Here is a 12,500-nt window from a genome sequence, read left to right on the forward strand (position 1 = left end):
CGTGGCTTCCCAAGGGGACTATTTTGAAGGTGATCGAGTCCATGTTTAATTGTATTGTAAATAAAAAGTTTTTCTGAACCAGTCTCATTACTTTATTTACAAACTTCTTAGATGAAGACAAACATTGTAATTTATTAAACAAATAGCAAGAATGTTGAAATTACACTGAACATAAAGGAATAGAGAATAGAATCCAAGACTACTCGTTATATCACTTTGCCAGTGAGTTTGAATTTTAATAACTCACTTCATAATTAAAAAATTGTAGGAGGGACGTATTTTATTTCCAAATCAGCTTTCTGTTAATGTGAATAATTTTATTAGATAATAAAATTACCCCAGTGGTCTGGTCTAGTGATAAACTCATCAAAAAATCACTTGTTTAACAGCTGATTTTCGAAGTCAAAGGTTCTGAGGTTCAAATCCTGGTAAAAGTTAGTTACATTTATATGGATTTGAATATTAGACAGTGGATACCAGTGTACTTTGGTGATTGGGGTTAATTAACCACACATCTTACAATTGGTTGGCCTGTGTCCATACCAGACTACACCTCATTTACACATCATATATATCATCCTCACCTCATTGGGCCAAGGGGAGTTGTTTATTGTTAACAAGTTGAACAGATGGCAACATACATGTTAGAAAATAGAAAAAAATTATAAAATTTGTTGCCTTAAAAAACTAATAGGTAAAATTAAAGTAAAAACTACGTCTTTAATCCACAACTTACTTCTTTTTGATTTTTATAAAAGTTAGACATCTAACACAAACAATTGATGAAAATATCGATCAAATAAAGGAATTATTATTAAACAATTCTTAGATTTTGCATCACAGTAATGCTTCAGCTCGCACTTGTAATTATTTAGTCAAAAATAAAACTATACTGATGCCTCAGCCTCAGTATTCTCTAGAAATTGCACCCTGTGATAGCAGATGAAATAAAGAATAAATTCACTATATGAACTTAGGCTTTACCAAAAAATGCTTTCCAAGAATGTTTGTTTCCAATCAATTTATCGTATCTCTGGGGGTTTACTTGAGGGACAATAAATATAGAAGAATATGTAAATTCTTTTTGCTAAAAATTATAATTCTCATTATTTTTAATTTGTCTTTCTGATTGCTGATTGTTGTCTAATTATTCTCATTTGGTTTTTTTATGTTTTTAGACTGATTGGTTTTTTTTATAGGTCATTTTTTAATAATAGTTGTTATTATTCAACTAAATAAAAAACAATAATATTTACGTTAGAATTGGTTGTTTCTAGAAATTAAAAAAATCTTGTTATATTTACTTTGTTAAAGTGAATAAATATGTGTTTAAAAATTTAATTAACCATTGTTACAAAAGGGTCAAAGTGCTATTAGAAAGAAATTTTAAATTTTTATTTTAAAATGACTGCAGTGTTGTCTCCTATGGAGGGAAGTGTGTTATTTCTTCACTAATACAGTGCAAAAAAAAAAATCAGTGTTTCGTATAGACCCATGTAAAGGAGAATTTTGTTGTTACATGAGTCTTGTTATGCAGAGCTTTACATTTTTAAATCTATTTAATATTTGTGCTCCATGTCTGTGAATGAAAGATAACTTTTACTGCGTTTCTATTTAAAAAAATGTTCATCCATTCTTTACTGAAATCAGTTGTAAAATATTATCTTGAGAGATAATTTTTTTAATTGCCTGAAAATATGCAACGTACATAAGTAATTGAATCACCAGTAAAGATCAGTTTAAAAACGTAACAGTTTTTAAGTTAATCTTTGTAATGTAGAGTTTATTATTCTTTCCAATAAATAGCCACCATAGCCTTACCTGCAGCAGGCCTGAAGCTGTTATACAGAGGGACACTGCATTGACAGTTTATTTTTATGCTGAAATAGTTACTTTTACAACTATAGATGTGTATTCATAGTTGCTAGTATTATACATCATTTATAAAGTATTATAAATCATTTATGCTAAAGATTTAATTTAATATTCAAATATCAATCCACATATAATATAATTCGGATTTTAAAAAGTTATAATTTATCAATAGTATGTAGCATTTATTTTTCACTTATATTAACCATTTCTAACTGAACAGCTCTTACTTGAAAGTGGTGGATAACCTTGGAAAGCTACTGATGCAAAAACTTTTAAATTTAGTGATAATATTGAGAAAAGATTATTCATTATATTAATAAAAGGCTAAGTTTTTTATGCATTTTACATGGATGTAAAATTGAGAAGGTCTGAAACGGTAATTATAAAAGAGTTCTTTTCTTCAATTTTCCAAAAAAAAATTTTTAATTTTGTTGGCAATAAAATGATATTTTATTAAATAAAGCTAGGGAGTAAGCTAAAAGAAGAATGTAAAGACGTAGAAGATTTAGAAAATAAAAGTAAGTATAACATGTATAAGAAGGTAAAAAACATCACATGGGATAAAAGAAATCCTACTTATAAAATGAGAGAAATTAAGAAGAAAGATAGTAAAAGCATTTATAAAGGTGAGATAAAGAAATAATGGGAAAAATGAGAAATAATGAGTATATAGGGGCTGTATATGTAAAGAGAAGGAAACGTGAAACACTGGAAGAAGAAGTTGTGGAAGTGGAAAAAGGCTCACCAATTTTGAGATCTGAAATTTTACAAGCTATTAAAGAGATGAAAATCAGGAACGTAACAGGAGTAGATGAACTTCCAATAGAATTCTTTAAACTTAGAAGATGAAGAAGTATATGAAATACTCTCAATGTACAATACAATTTATGATACCGGAATAAGGCCAGGAAATTTTGTTAAAACAATAATGATACTGATACCTAAAAAGGTTGGACTCAAAAAATGTGAAGAACATATCTATCAGCTTAATACCACATGCTGCAAAAATAAAGCAGAGAGTTATGAATAGAAGATTGATAAAAACAAAAGGAGGAGAATGTTGGGGAACATTAGTTTAGATTCAGAAAAGGAACAAGAGAAGCTGTAGGACTGATCAGAATGATTAGAGAGAGGTTTTGAAAGTGAAAGAGGATTGAACTTGAGGTTTATAGAAAGTGTACAGTGGGAAAAGTTACTTGAGATTCAGAAAAAAAAAGAGTTGATTGGAAGGATAGAGCCTGATCATCAGAGAATGGTATGTGAAGTAAAAAACAGCTGTGAAAATAAATGAGAATCTTATAGTTTGGTTAGAATTAGACAGAGGAGTGAAGCAAGGCTGCTGTGTCCAACACTGTTCATCCTTTATGTTGAGAGGAATATTGGATGATCAAAAAGTAAGTAAAGGTAGGTTGAAAAAATATTAATTATGTCAGATTTGCTGACGATTTGTTGATTATAGCTAAAGACACATAGACATAATAAGGAATGATAAAAATATTGGAAGTAGGGATGAAGGAATTTTGGATGAAAATAAATGTGACGAAAACAAAATTTATGAGGGTAAGTAAGAGGAAAGATATGGATGTTGTAGCTGTAGAAGAAAAAATTGAACAAATAAAGATACAGATATCTCAGGATTCTACTAATTGAAGACTGGAAGAGTAAAGTAGAGACTAAGACGAGACTAGAATGGCAAAGGAAGCCTTTTTTAGAAAGAAAAACCTACTCTGCATGCAGCAACATGGATCTGAACCTGAGGAAGAGATTGGTGAAATGCTATGTTTGGGACATACTTTTGTACGGAAACATGGACATGAAGGAAAAAAGATAAGATCAAAGCTTTTGAGATGTGGGTCTGGAGGAGGATAGAGAAAATAAAATGGGTGGACAGAGTAAGTAACGCAAAAATATTAAGAAGTATAAATGAAAATAGAACAATATTATATTGGCAACTATCAGAAGAAGGGAAGAAAACTGGGTTGGGCACATAATTAGGGGAAAAGAATTAATAAAATACAGTTAAGGTAAAACATAAAAGAAAAGAAGAGGCTGAAGTTAATGGCAAGGATGGTGTTAATTATATTGAAATGAAAAGTATGGGACAGTAACAGGTGGAGACAGTGCTGGTGTCAGGCACTTGCCAACAGGCAGAAAACCATATGATAATTATGATTATTTTAAAATTGACTGTGGACTTGTTTATTACATTAATGAGAAAGCTGTGATGGTTGAAGTATTACTTGGATGGTCCAACAAACTATTCAGTGGAATGATGGTCATTTAAAACAACAATGGGCTAATCATTACATCTATGGATTTGCTGACCATTTGCTAATCGTAGCTAATGCACCAGGTAATAATGGTCGTATTATTGATTCATAAAACCAAAAAATTATTTTTACTCTACTTGTTTTGTTTTATTCTTCAATGATTATGTTTGAGTTCACATAAAGGTGATTAAATATTATAAGTCAGCATTATGTAAATGCTTATTTAACCAAAGCATATCATCATTTATGCTCAGATTTAGAGTAACAGCACGAAGTCTGTTCAGAAAAGAACCGAACCTTTTTAATTATATGTCAACAGAGATATTTAGTGACATGCGGTTGGCAGAGTTGTGTTCCACATAACCTCATCTCTAACTACATGTTATTATATTGTTGATATCTCATTTAGTTTTCAGGTTACTGTTATTTGAGGGCGACATGTTTAAGTGGTAGTAGCGATTTTTGTAATGTGCAATTTTCAGGAACAACAATACATCATAAAATTTTGCGTGAAACCAGGGGAAATTTTCACAGGAATATTTCAACTTTTGAAACAAGCTTACGGAGATAATGTTTGGGGTCATACACAATGTTACAAATGGTTTAAAAGTGGCATGATTTAAAAGTGGTCGTCAGTCAATCAAAGACGACCCTCGACCAGGAAGATATTTGACTTCAACTGATGACACCCACGTTCAGAAAATTACAATCTGGGGCATGCAAGTCGCCAATTGACTGTCAGAGAATTTGCAGAAGATGTTAGCATCTCAATTGGATCATGCCATGACATTTTGACTGACTAATTGAATGCGCATCGAGTTTCAGCAAAGTTTGTTCCTCATTTGATAACAACAGTAGAAAAAATATAAAGTTAATGGTTGTCAGAAACTTCTTGAACATGCCAATGAGAATGAAACATTTATGCAAAGGATCATAACAGAAGATAAAAGCTGGGTTTACGGCTACAACATTTAGAAAAAAGTTCAATCATTACAATGGATTTCCCCAAGAAATCACGTCATTCTCGATGCAATGTCAAAATGATGGCTTTATGTCTTTTTGATTGTAATGGAATTGTGCATTTTGAATTCTTGCCTCAAAGTGAAACAGTGAACCGTGTGTACTATCAGGCGTTTTACGACGGTTACCTGAGAAATCCACAAAAAGAGACCAGAGTTGTGGTGAGAACTCATGATTCATTCACCACAATAATGCGCCCTCACAATCATCTTTGTCAATTCATCAATTTTGTGCCAAAAATCAGATGACTATCCTCTCTCAGCCTCCGTACTTGACAGGCTTGTCTCCTTGCAATTTTTGCCTATTTCTGAAATTAAAATAGTGATGAAAAGACACCGTTTTGAAACTACTACTATCTTAAATGAAGCTGCTTCAATCACTGCTTCGCGAAGTGGAAACACCGCTGAGAAAAGTGTGTGAATAGGACCAGGAAGTACTTTGAAGGGGACAAGGACCAATAATCTGTAAAATTGGTAATAAAGATAAAAAAATTAAGTTTGTTATTTACTGAACAGACCTTGTTAAACACAACATGATGAATACATCATGTTGTGTTTATTCTAAAATAAAAAAGTAATAATATTGATTATTGTTTTTACTTTACAGCGGCAGTTAATGGAACAAAAAATGCGACAGAAAAGACAAACACCTGGAATGATACAGGCATCAGATGTTACAAGCGCTTCTCTCGTCAAAAACAGAGCCTTGCGAGCGACATCGGCTAGAAATGGCAGAGAAAGAGAACTGTGTGGTAAGTAATTTTTCATGTATAAGTATTTTAAAAGAATATGTAGAATGTATAAGCATTATTCACTGAAGGATCACAATTTTTTTTTTTCTGTAACATAATAAATTTTTACAGAAATGATTTATATTGAGAGGTAAAGAAATGCATTCTGATCATTGCAAAGTATAAATAAATAATCTGTTCTGACTGGTTCATAAAAATAAATTATATAGATCTCATCAGTATAAGGTAAATTATAAATATAAAAACAAATTATATGATAAAAAATAAATGTGATTAAAGTCCATATTAATTATTTAAATATAAGCACATAGAATAATGTTAAGGTTTATAAATATATTATTGTTATTTTATATATTAAATATCTTAACTAGAATTCTATACAGAAGAATTGAGAGGAGAGTGGAATAAGTGATAGGAGAAGACCAATTTGGTTTCAGGAAAAGTATAGGGACAAGGGAAGCAATTTTAGGCCTCAGATTAATAGTAGAAGGAAGATTAAAGAAAAACAAACCAACATACTTGGAATATAGACCTAGAAAAGGCATTTGATAACATAGACTGGAATAAAATGTTCAGCATTTTAAAAAAATTAGGGTCAAATACAGAGATAGAAGAACAATTGCTAACATTTACAGGAACCAAACAGCAACAGTAATAATTGAAGAACATAAGAAAGGGAGTCCGACAAGGATGTTCCTTATCCTCGTTACTTTTTAATCTTTACATGGAACTAGCAGTTAATGATGTTAAAGAACAATTTAGATTCGGAGTAACAGTACAAGGTGAAAAGTTAAAGATGCTTTGATTTGCTGATGATATAGTAATTCTAGCTGAGAGTAAAAAGGATTTGGAAGAAACAATTAACGGCATGGATAAAGTCCTACGCAAGAACTACCGCATGAAAATAAACAAGAACAAAACGAAAGTAATGAAATGTAGTAGAAATAACAAAGATGGGTGAAATAAAATGCCGAATAGCTCAGGCGAAATGAGCCTTCAGTCAGAAATATAATTTGTTTACATCAAAAATTAATTTAAACGTCAGGAAAAGATTTTTGAAAGTATATGTTTGGAGCGTCGCTTTATATGGAAGTGAAACTTGGACGATTGGAGTACCTGAGAAGAAAATATTAGAAGCTTTTGAAATGTGGTGCTATAGGAGAATGTTAAAAATCAGATGGGTGGATAAAGTGCCAAATGAAGAGATGTTGCGGCAAATCGATAAAGAAAGAAGCATTTGGAAAAATATAGCTAAAAGAAGAGACAGACACATATTAAGGTATCCTGGAATAGTCGCTTTAATATTGGAGGGACAGGTAGAAGGAAAAAATTGTGTAAGCAGGCAATGTTTGAAATATGTAAAACAAATTGTTAGAGATGTAGGGTGTAGGGGATATACCGAAATGAAATGACAAGCACTAGATAGGGAATCTTGGAGAGCTGCATCAAACCAGTCAAATGACTGAAGACAAAAAAAAATATATATTAAATATAAAAAAAAAATACTTTTTTCCGTTTTAATTAGTTTTATTTAAACATTTATCAATGGAACAGTATGTTTTCCATAAAAGAAAATATTTTAATTGTATCTTAAAGAAATTGGTGGGAAGATTTTTCAAATGGTTTAGCAAAGCATAATAAGGCCCTTTCTTAGGTGAAATAGTGTTTTGCGTTATACTAGACAGTTCTATTCTTCAGTTTCGTAAAGATGGATATTGTAATTTTTTAAGAATAAGCGAACAGTCTTTTTATAATCAAAGATTGCCCATTCATGAATATAACCATAAGAATAAGTTAATATATATAATTTTCTAAATATAGGTCTACATGATTCATACTTATGGGCACCAGATAATGATCTGACAGTTAATTTTTGTATCTTAAAAACTCATTCAGACTTTTTGAGGCAGTCCCACGGCATGACATTCTTCATGTGAGAATATTTGAAGGCTTAATAATGACGGCTAACTTGATGTTGTATTAAGATACTTCAGAGCAAAACGTACGGTTTGATTTTGTTATAAACCAAATCAATTTGATCATCCCATCAGAACTTATCATCTTATAATACATCCAGAAATTTTACTTTGTGAGTAACACAAACACTAGTGTTATCATTATCTACAATTTGTTAAATCTTGCAGGAAATGATCCTGCAAGATTTATTTAAAATGAATAAAATAAATTGTATTTGCTAAATTAATATCTGATTAGACTGCTGTGCCACTTCTCATGAGTAAAATAGATTGGTGTGATCAGCATTTTTACCAGTAAGCAGTTTAAAAAAAAGAAAAGAATTTTAAAGAAATATTGATATTATCATACTTGCTTTTATATGAATCACAAACAGTTATATTATTCTGTACTTTTGAAAATCTTCTTTTCATTGGCTTATAATCTACTACAAGCTTATTAATTATTAAAAAAAAAGCTTGTCTCTGAAGAGTTACAACATGCAAATATATAATGAAAAGATTTGACTTCTTTTTTTCTTCTATATTAAACGTTTGAAATTTTCTGTATTATTTTTTAGAATTTCATGTTATTTGAAGAAAATCTATAAAAATTATGGTTAATGATATACATAAAAGATATCCCAGTTTTCACTTGTTTTTATGATAAGTGTGGTTTTGACATTCCATAACTTCATTGATTGAGTATTTTAAAAAACAATTTTAATTTTTATTTAGAAATTTTTTTTTAATATTACAGTGGTTTTCAGTATGGAAGAAAAAAAAAATTATTTCAACTCTTGGTATATACAACTATATATATATATATATATATTTTTTTTTTTTCACAGAATAATGTGTTCTTACAACACTTTTATAGTAGTTCAATAAATTCATTAACAGTGTAAAATGGGTTGTAAAGGAAAGTTGAATTTTCAATAAAACTTCTACCAGTTTTGATTTCTAGTTTCTTTATATTGCTGTCCAGCAAAACAGCTGTTTAAACCAGTACAGTTCCAGTGTTTTATTTCTTGGCTATGTGAAGCAATTGTATTGTCCTTACTGATAAATAAGTGTAGGTACAGGTTCTCTCCTGTTTTGTGATTTTTGCTTTGTTCACAATCCCCCTTTTCATCCTTTGTTAATTAAAATTATATGTATAAGATAATATTGATATGTATTTCAAAGATGTTAACAATAATTACACATAATATATTAATATATACAGAATTATAGTTACAACTAATTGCTGTATTTAATGCAATATTTATAAAAGTATGTACTTATAACATTAAAAACTACTGTTTGTTGAATAATCAGGAAAGAGAACTAATATTTTTTTGTGGTCTGAAAACAAAAAGACTTGTATCGATTTACAAGAATTAATTCAGTCCAGTAGACACCTTCAATTATGAGTACTTCACACTTCATTAAACATAAAGGTTACTAAAAATTAAATTTATACCTAATTAACTAGAAGTTTAATTAGAACTAGTTAAAAATAAATAGAGAATATAAATATCTCTATTAATATTTATTTAATATAATCTAAACACTTTGAAATGACAATAATAATTATAAAGCTGATATAATACAATCGTATTCAATACACTAATGCATAAACATACTGATAAAATATTAAATTCATAGAATATATTAAATAAATAAATCTTTTATTCTAAACGGTACAAAATAATGTATTACACAGAATAGCACAAAGAAATGGGATATTTTGAATTTGATGTTTGCAGCCCTGTAGGTATATCATAAGTGAGAGAAGGATGTAAAACTGTAGAGCACTAATGGAAATTTAGTTGTGATGGAGCAGTGGAATGATATTGAGTGTGCGGTTGCCATAAGGATGTTTTACTGACATGGTGACAGCTGCACAAAGAGTGTTTAAGCAACACTATGAGATCCTGCCCCACAGTCAAGTTCCTTCTTCACATACAATCAAAACTTGGGTTTGTAACTTTGAAGAGACCGGTTCAGCTTCGAAAAAACCTAGTGGGTGTGTATTGACTGTACGTACACCAGAAAACATTGATACCACGAAAGCTATAGTGGTAAGAAATCCTCGTCATTCGGTGTAGAAAATTGACTCGGTCATTGGAGCTCGGACATTGGAGCGTGCAAAAAATACTCCATAACGTGAGATTTCATCTTTACAAAATTCAAATTGTCCAAGAACTGTAACGTAATGATGATTGTGAATTGCGTCTGCAATTTTGTGAAAAATTATTGTCTACAATCAATGTGAATGCTAACTTTATTGAAAATCTTTAGATGCTAGATGAATCCCATTTTCACTTAAGTGGATACATGAATAACAGAACTTTCATTACTGGGCACAAACCCTGCTCAACTTCACCAGCGTTTGTTACATAGTTCTAAACTTACTGTATGGTGTGCAGTTTCATGTTATGGGCTAATAGGCCCTTACTTCTTTGAAGATGAAGAGGACTCTGCTGTCACTGTGATGTCTCAACATTATTTTGACATGCTAGAGACATTTTTTGCTCCTAGACTCCATTTTTTCCAAATCTTGACCTTCAGCAAATCTGGTTTCAACCGGACAGAGCCACCTCACATACTGCCCAACAGTCTATGGCAACTGTGAGAGGTTTGAAGTCCAAGCGATGTTAGAAGTCCTTGAAATTATGCAGCCCACATAATAATTTCAAGGACTTCTAACATCGCTTGGCTGTCCCGGTCACCAGATTAGATTGAGAAACCTTGCCTAGCTCAAAACACAGATTGAAAAGGAAATTGCCAACATCCCAAAGAACACATTGTGCCGCGTTATGCAAAATTTTCAGAATCATTTACTGATTGTGTACACAAAAATTGACAGCACTAAGTGAAGTAATTTTTTTAAAATAATGTATATGAAATTTCCATTCTTGTAGAACATATTTTCACATCAAATAAAGGTTAGTAACTCTACTTCATTCTTTTAATTATTTAAAATTTTCCCATTTCTTTGTACCAGTCTGTGATCATATCACAGTCGGTAAATATGCTGCTATTCCATGCACAAAAAAAAAATGCCGTAGCATTTGTCTGAATGAATAAAGGGAAACTATGATATAGACTTGGATCAGAGCAGCATAAAAAAACACAATTAATTAAAAATAAAAAAATAGATATGTGATAAAGCTTAAATCGATTTTATTTAATGTATGAACCCGTAAACAATTCCAAAACACGTTTGTGCAGATCCTTTCCATAATAAGCAAACCCTAAAACATTTCATAGAAACAAAAGATAACAGTCAAGATATAATATATAATTAATCAAGTAGTTCTTAAAGTAGCAAGCAGAGTTCGCTCATTCTATACTCATTTTGACAAGTTAAGCTTGACAATAAATTAAATTAATAAATAAATTTTAAAATAATAAAAAATTAAATTAAAATAAATAAAATCCATAATTAATAAAACGTGGATGTAATTAAAGACCATATTAATTATTTAAACACATGAAGTAATATTAATAAGATAAATAGTTGAATTTAGTAAATTTAAAGAATTATTACAAATTAAATCGCAATTCGAAAGACAAATCAAAATGACGTATTTATGAGCATGAACAAAATACAAAATATTCAGGATTTAAAAAAAAGATTTTTCAGGGTTTTTAATTACCATTATTTAAAAATTCATGTATGTGTAAAAGAAATCTTTCAATTGCATATTAAATGAAAATTTTTAAAACAGTCCATAATTTATAAGGCCCTTTTCTTGACAGCCAAAATATTGTGTTGAGGTTAATGAAAACAGTTCTGATATCTGGTTTGATAAAGGTGGTTATTGTTATTTATTAAAAATAAATGACTGTTGTTTTTAGAAGAAATTTTCATATTTATCAAATATTACCGTGACATACTTACGGATCAATCCATTTGAAGTGACCCAAAGGTGGTTGCTTGACCAATTCAAAAAAAAACACTGAAACTTACCCACTTGTTTTCTAGATGTCTCAGGGCCTTAAAACTATTTTTTTAAAGCAATTTACCTGTGGCGGCTATTTTTGGTATGGTGCACTCACCTATTTTTGTAATTGTAAGGGTTTACAGAAAAAATCATAACTAAAAATCCTGGAAGGATGAAACAATAAGCAATTACATCATATAAATCATATATCATATATATTTAATCATATCATATTTTCTCAAGGTAAAAGATTAGTCCAGTAGTTTATTTACTATCTCTCTTCTTTCTATGAAAAAATGACCGATAAAGTTGAACATGAAAAACTAAAATTTCATTTTTAGTAATTTTTTCAAGAGGCAGGGATGACATACACAGTTTGAATTCTTTTTTTATATGTATGTATATGTTGGTATTTCTACCATAAATAATATTAATAATGATATACTTACCCCTAAATTTTTGTGAAATTTTTGTAAACTTTTTTTTTTTAATTCATATTTTGGCTTCAAATAACTCTGATGGGGCTGGTGATAAAAATCTCAAATTTGCACAAATTACAGTGTTTTTGTAGATGTTTAAAAGTTTTTTGTGAATTGTAATAATAAAAAAGTTATAACCTCTCAAAAATCATGAAAACCTGTTAAAAACGATACCATTTTGACTCGCTGAATAAGTCCTCCAAGGGGGTTTCTTGTAT

General features: G+C 30.1%; 1 protein-coding gene across 2 annotated transcripts in view; it reads left to right on the top strand.

The window, feature by feature from the left end:
* ktub (Tub domain-containing protein ktub) overlaps positions 1-12,500 on the top strand; it is an 86,190-nt gene that overhangs the window by 30,213 nt on the left and 43,477 nt on the right. For both annotated transcript variants that reach the window (XM_075378350.1, XM_075378351.1), the window contains exon 2: positions 5,772-5,916. In XM_075378350.1, coding sequence (XP_075234465.1) covers positions 5,772-5,916 — 145 coding nt within the window. The remainder of the gene's footprint in view (positions 1-5,771; positions 5,917-12,500) is intronic.

The sequence above is a fragment of the Lycorma delicatula genome, chromosome 11 (assembly GCF_047948215.1).
Source record: "Lycorma delicatula isolate Av1 chromosome 11, ASM4794821v1, whole genome shotgun sequence".
NCBI lineage: Eukaryota > Metazoa > Arthropoda > Insecta > Hemiptera > Fulgoridae > Lycorma > Lycorma delicatula.